Source organism: Podarcis bocagei (genome assembly GCF_964188305.1).
Source record: "Podarcis bocagei genome assembly, chromosome: 5".
Classification (NCBI taxonomy): Eukaryota; Metazoa; Chordata; class Lepidosauria; order Squamata; family Lacertidae; genus Podarcis; species Podarcis bocagei.
In genome coordinates, this window is record NC_138129.1 from 91587176 (window position 1) to 91603791 (window position 16616).

Genomic DNA, 16616 nt, shown 5'->3' on the forward strand with positions numbered 1-16616 from the left:
TTTCCCCTTCATTTTTGGAGGGGGAAAAGTGCGTCCTATAGAGCGGAAAACACGGTACTTTTTGCATGCTTGAAGTACCGCATGAAATTGCACCTGATGTGATTGCGATGACAGGCGACTGGCAGCTGAACTGCCCCAACCACCTGTCAAATTCAGACCACAAAGCTGCTCCTGATTAGGATCTGTCCTGTGGAGCCATAAATGTCCCATGCTCTTGGTATAACTGATAGTATGTCATACTAATAAACTTAGAAACTAGAAGCCACCACCCACCCAAGATTGGGAAACCCCATTCCACTCGCACACATATCTCATTGGGCCCCAAACAATGTGAATGATACTAATCAACAATATTCATGAGTTTATTTTAGATCATCTTGCACAGTTTGCATGTGTCTGTTCTGAAGCCAATATGCTTACATCCAACATCCAGGGTTATCTTGCCAGATGCGCTTCCTGCAATATTGGTTGCGACACACATATAGTCGCCAGCATCCAAGTCCTGCGTTTCCTGAATCTTCAGGACTCCCTGGTGGAAGTCAATAATAAGAAAGTCGGATGCCCTCAACTCTAAATCGCCTACATCCAGGCAAAAAGGAACAAGAGCGGGAAGTTAAAAACCTAGACTTGTTTATTCAATAAGTCAAAACAGCTTTTTCATTTCTTTTTGAAACAGCAAAATGTCACTGCTCCACTACAAGCATCCAGATGAATATAATGGCGAGAACATAGAACAGAACAAGGAGTTGTGTACCACTGGAGTACTATTTGATGCAACTGTAGTTTTCTAACGTTAACTACAACATTTACAACTTCTGAATTTGGGTCTGTCCCCATAAGCAGCTGAGTGGCAATTTCATTAGATTCGCTTCTCGCCCTCAATTCATGACACACTTCATTCACTGTAAGATGGCCTATCCATGTTAGCAAGTCTGTGATATCCATTTCAAGCTGTCCTTAAGTGCTACAGTTTTACCTCATGGGGAAAATTAGCTGCACAATCAGATAACAAAACTGTATATAGGAATATCACAAGGTTGGCGAAAGTACAGAAATACCCTAACTCAAGAAGAGGAAGAGGAAGAGGAAGAGGAAGAGGAAGAGGAAGAGGAAGAGGAAGAAGAAGAAGAAGAAGAAGAAGAAGAAGAAGAAGAAGAAGAATTTATTATTCATTATTTATACCTCACCCATCTGGCTGGGTTTCTCCGGCCACACTGGGCGGCTCCCAACAGAATTTTAAAAACACGATAAAACATCAAACATTAAAAACTTCCCTAAATCAGGCTGCCTTCAGATGTCTTCTACAAGTCAGATAGTTGTTTATTTGCTTGACATCTGATGTGAGGGCGTTCCACAGGGTGGGCGCCACTACCGAGAAGGCCCTCTGCCTGGTTCCCTGTAACCTCACTTCTCGAAGTGAGGGACCCGCCAGAAGGCCCTTGGAGCCGGACCTCAGTGTCTGGGCTGGGTGATGGGGGTGGAGATGCTCCTTCAGATATACTTATTTTAAAGAAGCTAGGCCAAACAAGATCAGTTTGGGAGAAGTACCTTTAAACCATTTAACCTGTGGAGGTGGGACTCCTGTACTTTTGCATTCCATTACAGTGGTGTCTCCAAGAGCAATAAGCAGTTCACTTTGGACTACCGTCAGTTTAGGAACTTCTGCAAGGGAACAAGATGAGAGACACTAAAATATGAAACTATTTGTCAACTTCTTTGGCAAACTGGGCAAGGTATATCCTGATTCTTAGCAATACTATTCCAAAAACGAAGTCGTTCTAATGTCTAGACAATATATCAAACTGAGGGAGGGTCAACTGTCTCAAATATGATACTAAACTATTTCATAATAATTATACACTGGATGGAGTTGCCTTTTTTCTTTTTCTTTTTTGTCCACACATTCCACTTATTTGGCAGTAGAATCTAACCTGAATCCAAAATGTTTAATGGAATTGTTATATGTGTGTGTTCACAAAGGAATGAATGGTCAGGAGCAATGGCTCAGTAAACAATACAGGAGGTTGCAGTTCTGACCCATGGCATCTCTAGCTGTTGTTTAAAAGAGTTCTCAGGTAACCAAACTGGGAAAGACCTCAGTCTTGAAGAGACATTGGCGCTCAAAATGAACAATAGGAGACCAGTAATCTGACTCCATATAGGCTTATTTTTATGTTCAATTATTCACAAACCTATCTTCAACATTCACACACTTTCAACTTTCTGATTAATTGTGATTAGCAACTATTAAAGAAAGTGTGGGATGTAATCCACCGAGAGCAGTCAAGTACAACATTCCTTGTTTTGCTAGAGTGGACATGCAAGGGAATGTTTGGTCCAGCCAGTCGAAACTTCCTGTTCCTCCTGGCCTGAAGCATCCTTTCTTGCATGTGACTAGTGGGTGGGTGTGATCTTTCCAGACCTGGTAAAAGGCCAAGTCACACTGTTTCTCTCTCTCTCTCTCTCTCTCACTCACTCTCTCTCTCTCTCTCTCTCTTTCAACCTTTCTGTTCGTCCTGCCTGCTTCCTGCATCACCTGGACTGTACCGCTGGCTGCCATAGCAGTTCCCCGGGTCATCTCCCAAACAGGGTAAACCTGTTTGTACATGTTTGTAACTTTAAGTCTAAAGTTCAGGCATCACACTGTGTTCTGCCTGATCATACATAAAACTACTTTTTGTTACTTATGAATAAGACTGTGGAGTCTTTCTTCTTTTAGGAGGGATTCAAAAGGGGTCTTATCAGGAATACAGTGGTACCTCAGGTTACATAACGCTTCAGGTTACACACTCCACTAACCCAGAAATAATGCTTCAGGTTAAGAACTTTGCTTCAGGATAAGAACAGAAATCGGGCTCCGGCAGTGGCAGCAGCAGGAGGCCCCATTAGCTAAAGTGGTGCTTCAGGTTAAGAACAGTTTCAGGTTAAGAATGGACCTCCGTAACGAATTAAGTACTTAACCTGAGGTACCACTGTATTAGAATATATCTCAATCTGGACACACCAGATTGAATTGCTTATTGTCATAAGAAACTCACACGAGTTTGCAAGCAGCTTTCTGCTGTGTAAGAAGGGGAATGTACTCTGCTAAGTGAAGAAACTTGCCAGTGCAAGTTAGGAAGGATATTAATAAACAATATATCCTCTCCTGCCACCCTCAACATTCCCACAGAAAGCAGCCAGCTACATTTTATTTCTTATGATACTTGCCAATGTAAGTGAGGATAGACGTCTCCTTGGCCGTTCCAGCAGCATTACTAGCCAAACAGCCATACAGTCCTGCGTCTTTTTGGATTGCCTTTTTTATAGTTAAGGTGCCTTCAGGATTTAACCTATACCTGCAGGAGTAAAAAAGCATCCACAGAAACGGGAAGTGACTATGACAACTGTGATATTACAAAAGTGAAAACATTGGGGCATCATGGCAAGAGAGGACTTCCACAGATGTTCTATGGGTAAAGAACATGTGCCCCTCATATTCTCATTCTAAATATGATTACTTTTATAATAGGCCACTTCAGAAAATATAAAATCATTCTGGAGGGGAAGCTAAGCGTATTTGCTATTTAGTTAACTACCACCACCATCATTTCACAGCTAACAAAAGAAGACATTGACTCCACAAGGAGCCTCTGAATCTGTCTCTTGTATCCTTTTTGCCCAGGCCTCAGAAAAACCAGAACAGGACCTATTTCAACAGCACTCTATCACCTGGTAGCCTACTGCACAGACAAAAAGAAAAACAATAACACTTCTATTAACATGGGGATAATTTAAACTGCTTCCCTGTCTCTGGAAAATCCCCATAAAGGTAAAGGGACCCCTGACCATTAGGTCCAGCCGTGACCGACTCTGGGGTTGCGGCGCTCATCTCGTTTTATTGGCCGAGGGAGCCGGCGTACAGCTTCCGGGTCATGTGGCCCGCATGACCAAGCTGCTTCTGGTGAACCAGAGCAGCGCACAGAAACGCCATTTACCTTGTTGCCGGAGCGGTACCTATTTATCTACTTGCACTTTGACGTGTTTTCGAACTGCTAGGTTGTCAGGAGCAGGGACTGAGCAACGGGAGCTCACCCCGTCACGGGGATTCAAACCACCAACCTTCTGATCGGCAAGTCCTAGGCTCTGTGGTTTAACCCACAGCACCACCCGCGTCCCTCCCGGAAAATCTCCATAGTACTCTCTATTTGTGCCAGTGGAACACTAGTATGCAAGGAGAGAGAGGTGATCAGTATAACCCACCAGTCGGCAAGGTTTACCTCGCCTGGGCCAGTTCACTCCAGCAAAGATCACTCTGTGGATTGCATCACGTGCGCACCCACAATTTCCGGCGTCTGCTTCTGAACAGAGGCGATTTTCGGTGTCTGCGCAGACGCAATTTCCGGCACAGCGGAAGTGAGTCCCCATGCTGCGCTGCTTTAGCGCAGTGCGTTGGGACACGCTGAGTGGGCGGCTCGATTCGGGGGCAGCTTGTGGGCCAGTTAAACGACCCCCGTGTGGCCCATGGGCCTTAGGTTGCCTACGTCTGGTATAACCCTTCATGGAATTCAGGTAGCACCCTTCCTGTAATTCAGTGCTTTTTGGCAAGCCAGCATTATCTGAAATAGGGGAATTTATTTATTTGTTATATTTGCTAATTGCTCACAGAGTGTACCAATGCCACTTTAAGAATGATTAAGAATGCCCAATAAAATAAACCTAAAAATACAGCTACGGTATAAAGATAAAAGCCAGGACTTACAGATCCCACCTCACTAACTACATAATTTTATTTGTATGCAATGCCTTTCCACAGTTTAAGCCATGCTCTCAAGGTGGCTTGCAACATGAAAAGAACACATAAATGCAACATGACAGAAGTAGTCATGATAAACGAATCGTTAAAAAAGGCACAGCCCAACTGAACAGTAAAAGAGGCCACAATAACACCCTTCAAATTAAAGATGTTGCAAGATGAGAGAGCATTCCGTAAGTGGGGGCTGCCATTGAAAAAGCCTAAACTCATGTTGGCAACCTCTGAAACTCCTGGGGAGGAGGCGCACAAATAAGGGCCTCAGAAGATGGCTGCAGGATCAAACAAGGGCCTTCGTTCATCAGATTTCACAATGCAACATTTTCTGTCAAGGATGTTTCATGATCACCCCCTACACACACACACACACACACACACACACACACACACCCTCTGAAGACAAGGATATGGGTAAAAAGATATGCACACACCTGTGGGAGCCCATGAGAAACATATCATTGTGTGTCCACACGACTGTTGGCTTTGGATAGCCAGTTGCAGAACAACCAATGGAGACCTCAGATCCTTCAGTAAATGACTGGTTCTTGGGCGAGACAACAGCCTTGGGTGGTTCTGTTACATAAAATGAAACACAAATTATTATGGCTTTTCAAACATTATCTTACTACCGGACATCTGTAGACAGGGAGCTTTTACATGACTCCCCCCTCATCAACATTCTGAAGTGGTACAAATCCAGGAATAGCTTTATCATATTAGTAGCTCTGAGTCAGATCAGTAGTCAAGCTAACTCAATAAATTCTCCTTATCGGCCAAAGAGCAAACAGTGCTGCATGATTTGCAGGTGTTGAGCCTAGGCTTTTACACGTATAAACATGTCCTCTAGCGTTGCAACATTGGCATTATCTGCTGGACCATCATCTTGAAAACTCCAACACATAAACACAACACAATGGGATTATTGCGATTTGTTTCTTGAGCTATTCTTTGCAACTTGAGATTCAGCTGAGAGTCCCCTCCACAATTAGTTGGCGCTAATGCCAAAAGAAACAAGTTTTTAGGGAAGAATTCTGCTTCCTAAATTCCAAATGGCTTTTCCATTGGGAACATACAATAAAGACCTCAGAGTATCAGCTTTCCACCATTTCTTTTCACATTTCAGCAGATTGTTATCTTTTCTTTCTAAACAAGGACATTGGTATGGCGATATTGCAAAACCATTGGCGCATAAATGCAAAGGCTTGCTTCTGGTGCTTTAATAGACTAGTTTTATGTGCTTGCTGCAGGAAACATCAGCGTATCATAAAAATAGCAAAGAACTGATAAGCGAAGTGATGGGCTATGCTGAATCAGCAAAGCTAATGGCTAAAATAAGCAAATTTAACAATGTTTAGGAAAGAATGGAAGTCTTTTTTGCACTATTTAGAAAATTGTTATAATATGATCGATTCGTGAGCAGGATTTGAACTGTGAATAACAGAAAGAATTAGAGATTATTTCACTATGTTTATTATAGAAAAGAGTGCAGCAAGGGGGTAGAATAAAAAAGTCACCATGGAAAATGGGATGGGAAGTCAATAAAATGAAAGGAAAATTTATTATGTATCGGAATTTTATGTGAAATTTGTGAAAATTAACAAAATGTGTTGTTGTTTTTAAAAAGCTACAGTAAACGTGATTTGCATGCTGTGTAAAGCACAAAGCAGTTTTAAATTGCTCTACAAATGGTGAGAGGAAAGACATAACTGACAGACTAATCAAGTTGGACTGGAATCAAATCCAGAGAGTTTATATATTCCATGTATATGGCAGAACTGTTTTGAGATGTTTTGCCATGTGGAAAGCTGCCGGGGCTATTTTTAAAACATTTTAAATGTTGCCAAAACAGACTGGAGGATGCTTTAAAAGCTTTGCAGGTTTGAAGAAGATCTACTCTTTTGTTGACTTTAGGAAACTGAGATTGGCTCAAATGGGAGGACACACTGTGCCTGAAAATCACCACTTCTGACAATACCCTGTTATTCTATTACGTAGTGAAGGAGGTACTCAGAAATAATGGATTAAGAAACACATTTTGCACATTATAGGGGTTTGTCCCGTGGTAAGTCAACAAAGCATGCTGCAAGATGACATCTGGCAGCAATTACCAGCTTTGTTTTCTGTCCCAGCAGTAGCCAGTGACACAACAAGGACAAAGACTCAATGGGGATGTTTTTCTCTCATGGAAAGTTTGCTTTCTTCATGAAGGGTGGAAAACGCCTCACATTCCACGAACAACATTGCCACCTTTTCCCAAATGCCCAGCGTGCCTCTGGGGTAATCTTTCACCCGAAATATTTTGATTTTGGGGGGTTTACACACAAACACAAAGAGAGAGTAAAAATGGCCTCCATTTTGTTCTTGATGATCCCGGAGAGGGAGATAGTGGAACCAAAGTTATAGCTGCCCTGTGCTTTCCCCCTTGAAGCAAACTTGCCTTGCCAAAGTTTAAAAAAGACATTTGGGCTTTTAGTACCTCAGAAACAAAAAGCAAACAGGAAAGGTGTGGGGATCTGTTTGCATGAAGTAGCACTCATGTCGTAATTTGAAAGTTCTCAAAGGGTAAATCGACAGTCTCAAATGGCCATTGCTATTGCCTCACAGAAAGTGCTTCCCACAAGGATAAGCGCCGTGTAGTTCCTGCTTTCAGAAAAGGTAAAGGACCCCTGGACGGTTAAGTCCAGTCAAAGGTGACTATGGGGTTGCGGCGCTCATCTCACTTTCAGGCCGAGCGAGCCAGAGTTTGTCCACAGACAGCTTTCCAGGAAATGTGGCCAGCAGGACTGAACTGCTTCTGGTGCAACGGGACACCGTGGCAGAAACCAGAGAGCATGGGAATGCCGTTTGCCTTCCCGCCGCAGCGGTACCTATTTATCTACTTGCACTGGCGTGCTTTTCAACTGCTAGGTTCAAACCGGATTCGAACCGCTGACCTCCTAATTGGCTAGCCCAAGAGGCTCAGTGGTTTAGACCACAGCGCCACCTGCCTCTGGTATCATCTGAGCAGGCCTCATTTGGAAGGATTTGCCCAAAGTTGACTAAAAGATAGTTTTTGTTGTTTGTAATTGTGGGGAAAAATCATAGCTTATTAAAGGAACATAAATTGTGGCATTTACTCAATATGCAGGTGCAAATGTTTTCTGCACAAATTCTACCTCCTCTGAATAAGTGTTTTCTGGCTCTGGGTGCTTGGGTATTGTCAAGCACATATCATCTGACACAAATATTATCTACCGTATTTTTCGCTCTATAACACGCACCCGACCATAACACGCACGTAGTTTTTAGAGGAGGAAAATCCGTAGGCATGCCACCCGTAGGTATTCCCTCCATAACACTCACAGACATTTCCCCTTACTTTTTAGGAGGAAAAAAGTGAGTGTTATGGTGCAAAAAATACGGTATATTATTCTAAACCCACCACCCCATTACATTTGAGATCTTGTTGGGGTATAAAACACCCCCCAAAAAATGTTAGTGTTATTTTTTCCCCAATTTTGGATGAAGGTTAAGCACACTCTATGTACTACTTGAGAATGGAATGTACCCATTTGGAGCATAAGGTCCACCCTGATAAAAATGAAATTGTTTTGGAGCAGAACTTTGGCATAGACTAACGGTTCTGATATCTTGTGAGGCCTTGAGATATGTGATTAGTAAAAGTTATTTATCATCCATTTTGTTCCCTGAAAACCGATAGTTAAAACTGAAATCCATGATACATTTAGCACTAGGACTGCATATAGTACAAGAATTACAAGAAGATCAACACAGAATTTTCATTTTGATTTGTGTGGTTTTTTAAATTCCACTGCTTGCTTGAAGGAGATCCAAAAGGGCAGAATTAGGCAGATACAATACATTCCCTCCTTATTTATTTCTGCTTTGTTCCTGGAATGGAACCTTGTTGAACCAATTCCTAGGAAAAACGGGTATTTACATAAACACATGCAGTACATTTTCCAACGCGAAAACGTTGTCTGGCACATATTACCTTGGTTCATACTTCATCAATATGTACTGGATTTTCTGTAGCTCAGTGTTAAGTGTTTTGTTGCAATATTCAAGCTTCATTCGTTAGCAGAAGCAAGGCAAACACATTTAGAAAGATTCCAGGCGCAGTACAGTTAAAGCAGAATTTACAGTCAGGAGTTCAAGTGAGGTCTAATTGCATGTTACACTTCTGTTCAGTTTAATAATGCTTAACCACACTAAGGGCTGGAATCCTATGTATGCTTATCTCACTGAACTCAGTGGGACTCACTTCTGAATACATAGCATTGCACTGTAAGTTCCATTAAAGGTGAAGTCAGCACTGGGATAAAGAGAGGAGGGATGTGGCAGCAAGGTCAGCATGGTGCAAAGGCGACAGCCGCACCAAATTGGCTCCACCTGCGTGTTTGCACTGCGTCAGCCTCGCTGCTGTGCCCCTCCTGCTCTTTGTCCCGCTATTTAAGATCATTTGTTGTGATTTCCTATCTTACAACTATAATAATAATATAATAATAATTTATTATTTATACCCCGCCCTTCTGGCTGGGCTTCCCCAGCCACTCTGGGGGGCTTCCAACAAAATATTAAAATCCAGTAATGCATCAAACATTAAAAGTTTCCCTAAACAGGCCTGCCTTCAGATGTCTTCTAAAAGTTTGGTAGTTGTTTATTTCTTTGACATCTGGTGGGAGGGCGTTCCACAGGGCGGGTGCCACTACCGAGAAGGCCCTCTGCCTGGTTTCCTGTAACTTGCACACTTTTCATGTCATCACCAGGCAAAATGTACCCTTCATGAAGTAATGGGGTTTTATGATTTTGCATATGCAGCACAGAAATCCATTTGGTTACAGATCCCACTAGACCAGTGGTTTTCAACCTGGGGTGCCTTGAATGATGGTCAGGAGTGCTGCAGGAGAGAGCCAGTGTGGTTTAAGAGCGATAGACTCATAATCTGGTGAACCGGGTTCGCATCCCCGCTCCTCCACATGCAGCTGCTGGGTGACCTTGGGCCAGGCACGCTTCTTTGAAGTCTCTCAGCCCCACTCACCTCACAGAGTGTTTGTTGTGGGGGAGGAAGGGAAAGGAGAATGTTAGCCGCTCTGAGACTCCTTAGGTAAAGGTAAAGGGACCCCTGACCATTAAGTCCAGTCGTGACCGACTCTGGGGTTGCGGCGCTCATCTTGCTTTATTGGCCGAGGGAGCCAGCGTACAGCTTCCGGGTCATGTGGCCAGCATGACTAAGCTGCTTCTGGCGAACCAGAGCAGTGCACGGAAACGCCGTTTACCTTCCCGCCGGAGCGGTACCTATTTATCTACTTGCACTTTGATGTGCTTTGGAACTGCTAGCTTGGCAGGAGCAGGGACCGAGCATCGGGAGCTCACCCCATCGCGGGGATTCGAACCGCCGACCTTCTGATCGGCAAGTCCTAGGCTCTGTGGTTTAACCCACAGCGCCACCCGCGTCCCTCTGAGACTCCTTAAGGTAGTGATAAAGTGGGATATCAAATCCAAACTCTTCTTCTTCTTCTTCCCGGCCTCTGTCCCTCTTTCCTTCCCTCTCTCACCTCTGCTTCCCAAGAGCCTGCACAGCTGTTTGTTACAGCAGCCCTGGCTATAGGCTCCCCAGGCGAATGGTGCCTTTGGGGCTGGCCAGGGAGTGCTTCCCAGGCCCCTGTGGGGCAATGTGAGAAGGCACCTCTCTGTGGGGCAGAGTGGCAGCTCAGAAACTGGGGCAGAAGCTACGGCTGCCCAGAGGACTCCCAAGGAGAGGGGAGAGAAGAGGGGGCTGAGTGAACACTTCAGGAGGGAGGGTGTTTGAAAAAGGCCGAGAGGCTGCCAGCTCTGCAGGCAAGGGTGACATAACTGGGCTCCTGAGCCCCGCAGGGGTGCTGCAGAAAGAACTGTGATAGGAATTTTCTGCTCTTAGATATATGGTAATGTTCATAAGTGTACCAACCAAGCATGTACATAGATCAACACAGGAAGACTGACCTGGATCCATTTTCATTCCTAAACTGAGCAAATGTCTTCTCTGTAAGGTCAAAGTGGGAAACCTCCCATTGTCTCTTTCCTCACAAATCCTGTCTTAAGGGCACATTTAAGATATGAATTGGGTGTGAGCCTGTGACCTGGCCCAGGAACTAAGTATTTATCATTACAAAAGACTAGCCAGGCTCCCCAGGAAATCCAATCAAGTAACCTGCCAGACAGGAGATAAACAACAATAGGAGAAAAACAACACTCAAAATTTCTGTTTTAGACCGCCTTTCTGTGATGTAGGTATGATGTATCTGGGGGGTGGTCTTACGTTACACCCCTTCTGTGATGTATGTATGATGTTTCTGGGGGTGGTCTTGATCTACAGGGTGGCAATTTCAAAAGTCTTTATAAGGCATTGTGCGCCATTTTTCTGGGTTCCTCCTCCTCTCCTGTGGGTGAGGGAAGCACCCTGTTGCAACAGATCAATAAAGATCAAGCTTACTAGCTGCTTTGCTTCTCAATATTCTCTGGTTGGCCTCTGTTATTTTCTCCTACCAATAGGGAACCTAATGTAAGGACTCTATATGGGCTCTTGGATACCCCATAAGGGAAAAGGGTGATTTTTGTTTACAACAGAATGTAGTTAGTCAAGGGAGCCCTGGACTCAAAAAGGTTGAAAACATCTGCACTAGACACTTAGCGTACACAACTGGCCAGAGATGTAGGTGCTCATGAAGCATAATTATGTATGGCCTGAAATAATAGCAGGATGGCTGGTGTCCCTCCATCCCTCTCTCCAAATGACACCCACAACTAGCTGTTTTAACAGTGGGTATATATTTTGTTTAGGTTTTTTCCTTGCTCTTTCACATAGGTAAGTAATTGATCCCAGAAGAGAATGTTTACTAGAAGGATTAGAAATACCCCTTCGTCTTTGCCTCTTCCTCCGCAATCCCGCATTTCCTGTGGAAGAGGCAAACTTCAAAAAGGCACTTAATGATCACCATTGAAGCCTGCTGTGAACAATAATTAGCAACCACAGGGCCTCCAGACATCTTTGTAGATCCACTAATTTAGGAGTGGGTTTGTATTTCAGGATAGCAGCTTTTAAATAAGTAAGGGCTGCTCTGAGAGCATTTCCTGTTCCTATAAAGGAGGAGAACACGAAAGGAAAGGAAAATGCAGGTATTGAACAAAAAGCTGTAAAGTACGCAGTCTTGGCAAAATATTCGCTTCTCCCCTGACGAACTCCCTTTCAGTTAATAAGAAGGGCTCTGCTGTCAAGCTCGTCCCTTTTCATAGCCAAATATTATTCTTTTAAAATTCCTTTCAAGCTTCCCACTGAAAAAGGCAGCTGTGTCCTATTTTGATTTCTGAGCCTTTTCATTTTGTTAAAACAAAACTGATAAAAGCAGACAACTTCTTGGAGCAAGGGCAGAATGCACGCGCGGTAAATGGGGGGGGGGGACAGAACTGAATTACAAAGATTGTCCTACGATCCATCATATTTTTAAAAGCTACCCCCAATGAATCCTACATAATCACCTCAAGAGAATGGAAGGCAGTGAATGTGAGCCTCCATTTTACAGAATCATAGAATTATAGAGTTCGAAAAGACTTATAGGATCATCTAGTCCAACCCCCCTGCCATACAGGAATCACATCTAAATCACAACTACTTTATATTTTTAAAAGAGAAAGCTGTGAATGCCTATACTTTGAAGAAGAAGAAAAAGAGTTTGGATTTGATATCCCGCTTTATCACTACCCTATGGAGTCTCAAAGCGGCTAACAATCTCCTTTCCCTTCCTCCCCCACAACAAACACTCTGTGAGGTGAGTGGGGCTGAGAGACTTCAGAGAAGTGTGACTAGCCCAAGGTCACCCAGCAGCTGAATGTGGAGGAATATCGCCATCATCGCTTGGGGGAAAAGTAGAAACATAGAATATACATAAGAGTTTTTAAATCGCACATATAAGTTGGAGGAATGCAGAAAAACACTATCTGAGCTTATCAAATCACACAAAAAGCCGCAGTGCCGCGGAGGCAGAAAAGAAGACATCAAAAGAAAGTGGGGAAATAATTATTATTAATTTGATTTATATGCCACTCTTTATCAAAAGATCTCAGGGCATTAGAAACACATTGCAAAACATCAATAAGAAAAACATAATAATAAAAATACAAATACTGACAGACAGTCAAGTAATAAAATAGTTAATAACAGCGTTCTTCCCTACACTTTCACAGGCCGACCTTCTGATCGGCAACCGCCGACCTTCTGATCGGCAAGTCCAAGAGGCTCAGTGGTTTAGACCACAGCGCCACCCGTGTCCTAATTAACAACCATAGGCCTGGGTAAAGAGGAATGTTTTTGCCTGGGGTCTAAAGGCATGTCATGATGGCACCAGGTGAACTTCTCTGGGGAGAGCATTCCACAATCAGGAAAATATGTAGCATGTTGTCTTTTTTTCCAAAAATGGGGGGAGAGGAGAACATTTTCCTGTTACCTTGCACTGTAAGGAAGACAGAAGCCACAGTGGAGCCACCTTCGTTGGAAGCCAAGCAACTGTACTCGCCGGCATCCGAGAGTTTGACTGCCTTGACTTCCAGTGAGAGGTTGCTCATCATTCGGACCCTGGAGGGCTCAAACAGCTTGACGTCTCTGTTGTTTCTGTGCCAAGTGAGATTGTAGCGCACTGTGCTCACGGTTAAGCATGTCAACACGGCTCGATTGCCAGGAGTGACGGTGACGTTATTAGGAACCTGTACGATAGGTGGAGGTTCTGCAGAGAGTAAAACAAGAATAGGGAATTTTTTTCACAAGTTCAATACACCAGGAAAGAGAAGGCAAAGCAGTGATTAGCATACTTTTCCGTGTATAAGATTAGGGTTTTTTTTACTTTAAAATAATGTTAAAAGGGGGGAGTCTTATATACGGGGGCAATCTCCCCCCATTTTCTTAATTTTGAGTCCCCCAATATAGGGGGTGTCTTATACATGGGGGCGTGTTATACACAGAAAAATACGGTAATTACTTGTTCAGGGGGAAACAGGATTATGTTTCATCCCAACATGTTCATGTGGCTGGGGAAACCCAGCCAGATGGGTGGGTAATAAATTATTATTATTATTACTATTATTATTATTATTATTATTATTATTGGTGCAGTTCTTAAGGATGGATTACAAAGGAGACTAAGCATGCCATGGAACAGGGCTCCACGCAAATGGATCCAGCGAGAGTATAATTGTCTGAGAACAGATCTTCATTTTGTTGGTAATCCACATGGAATAAAAACCAAGCCCTTGTGCAGAAAAGGATTTTTGCAAGTGTTTCTCTTATTTGTTATTCCCTTGAAAGGGAAAACATGTTTCTTGCCATGCATCTTTAAAAATGTCAGAATATGAGCTCCACATCCCCACATCCTGGATTTAATGATGGATGAAGGTTTCATATCTTAGATTTTTAGTCCTATTCCTCTACTGATGTTGGGGGAAGGAGGGTTGGATGAAGACAACAACTAATTCTTCTCATTCCCAACCCTCAAATTAGGAATGTTAGAAAAACTCTTAACATGCTGTGCAAATAAAACAGCATTTCCCTTACAAAATATGTGCTTTATCAATGGGCATACATTATTTTGAGACCAGAGCCAGCATTCTTGACACAGTTTTATATTTCCTCAGAGCACGATTTGGAAATCATTTTCAACTACCCTTTACATTTTTATGAATAGCAAAGACTAACAGCTGGTTTACTTCCAGGCAAATCTTCCTCACACTCAGAGCACGCTGAGGTAGTAAAAGTACATGAGTTAACAAGCCATATGACATTTTCAGCTTTAATATTGCAAGGGTTGGGGAATAAATGCTTCAAATGTTTGTTGTTTCTGCCATGGAAGAATGTTGACCAGATTTCAGCCATTTCATATAATTAAGGGCAAGAATAATTTCTGATCCACTGTGTCAGAGAGTCTAATAAAATGTAAAATGTAAGTTGGGAAGAAAGATTATCCTGGGAGAGTGGCAAGGGTATATATCTAGCTCTTGGTTTCTAGTTTTAGTTATGAAAACAAAAAAAAATCTGTAAAAACTTTATTATTTCACATTCATTCTTTCTTATGAGTTGCCTTTAGAAAGATTTACAGTTCCTAAAACTAAACAGACCCTGTAAGGACACAGGAATGTTCATGCCAGCACTGATTTACAAGTCCACATTTATCTTTGCATAACAGAGTTCCTTTGACTCTGAATTCTTCTGAGACATTTATAGACATTTCGACCATATGTTAAAACTCCCGTTGAACAATATTGAGCTGACCTTGCCTCTTTGACTATTATATTTGGAGTCAATGTGGTTTTTTTTAACTGTTAAACTTATTTTCTTTGTCGGTTGAGAAATCGTATATCATATAATGAAAGCCTCAATCCTATGGTTGCTTTCAGAACACCTCCTTATTTATTTGTTGTTGTTATTTAGTCGTTTAGTCGTGTCCAACTCTTCGTGACCCTATGGACCAGAGCACGCCAGGCACTCCTGTCTTCCACTGCCTCCCGCAGTTTGGTCAAACTCATGCTGGTAGCTTCGAGAACACTGTCCAACCATCTCATCCTCTGTTGTCCCCTTCTCCTTGTGCCCTCCATCTTTCCCAACATCAGGGTCTTTTCCAGGGAGTCTTCTCTTCTCATGAGGGGGCCAAAGTATTGGAGTCTCAGCTTCAGGATCTGTCCTTCCAGTGAGCACTCAGGGCTGATTTCCTTAAGAATGGATAGGTTTGATCTTCTTGCAGTCCATGGGACTCTCAAGAGTCTCCTCCAGCACCATAATTCAAAAGCATCAATTCTTCGGCGATCAGCCTTCTTTATGGTCCAGCTCTCACTTCCATACATCACTACTGGGAAAACCATAGCTTTAACTATACGGACCTTTGTTGGCAAGGTGATGTCTCTGCTTTTTAAGATGCTGTCTAGACAGCATCCTTATTTATAGTGATATTCATTTAATGTATTTGGAATTATATGCAAGGATAAAAAAATAGCCTTCATCGATATATGGTTCACTGAAGTGGTTAAACTTCTGGATGTTGACTGAGTGGATATTCCTGCAAACACTTACTGTACCTTCCAGCAAACAGGCAGGTTCTGGTTCTCAAACAGGGAAGTTACCATACCAAAGAAGTCGAGCAGGAGAACCAGATTTTAGTGAGCCAAGAAATGGCTTCTGAACCTATTTCCTGTCAATGAGTATAATGCATGTGGCAGGACAGGCACCCATTGATGTCACTCCTTACATGAAGACTTCAACTTCATCCCAGACAAGGATCCCGGTTAAGGTGGCCAAAGAAACAGCTGCTCTGGAGGAATTATCACATGTGATCTGAAACAGCCATCTAAAATAAGTATACCTTAGGTCCTCAACAACCGGTGTTCAGAAGCATAACGCCTCTGAACATATGGAGGGAAGTTCAGCTAACAGAGCTAATAGCTATTGCATTTGCAAGTTCCTGTGGGGGGTGAAGTTTTCATAACGATCAATTTATGTTGTGATCTGCAGAGATGCCCACCACCTAGGAGAGGTGATTGCTCAAGCAAAGGGAGGCAATAAATAAATGTCAGCACCTTGGAGAGAGATTAAGGTGTGGGTTTCAGGACCACGGATAGTGCTCCTGCAGCAGAGAGGCTAAATGTAAATACAGTGGTACCTCAGATTAAGAACTTAATTCATTCTGGAGGTCCGTTCTTAACCTGAAACTGTTCTTAACCTGAAGCACCACTTTAGCTAATGGGGCCTCCTGCTGCCACCACACCACCGCTGCACAATTTCTGTTCTCATCCTGAAGCAAAGTTC

At 43.0% G+C, this 16616-nt stretch overlaps 1 protein-coding gene across 4 annotated transcripts in view; it reads right to left on the reverse strand.

The window, feature by feature from the left end:
• HMCN1 (hemicentin 1) overlaps positions 1–16616 on the reverse strand; it is a 329394-nt gene that overhangs the window by 213594 nt on the left and 99184 nt on the right. For all 4 annotated transcript variants that reach the window (XR_014008183.1, XM_081194243.1, XM_081194242.1 and 1 more), the window contains 5 exons: positions 13276–13551; positions 5224–5365; positions 3211–3338; positions 1549–1662; positions 421–579 (listed from right to left, as the gene is read on the reverse strand). Coding sequence is in view for 3 of the 4 variants with exons in the window: in XM_081194243.1 (XP_081050369.1) it covers positions 421–579; positions 1549–1662; positions 3211–3338; positions 5224–5365; positions 13276–13551 (819 nt within the window). In the remaining variant the exon portion in view is untranslated. The remainder of the gene's footprint in view (positions 1–420; positions 580–1548; positions 1663–3210; positions 3339–5223; positions 5366–13275; positions 13552–16616) is intronic.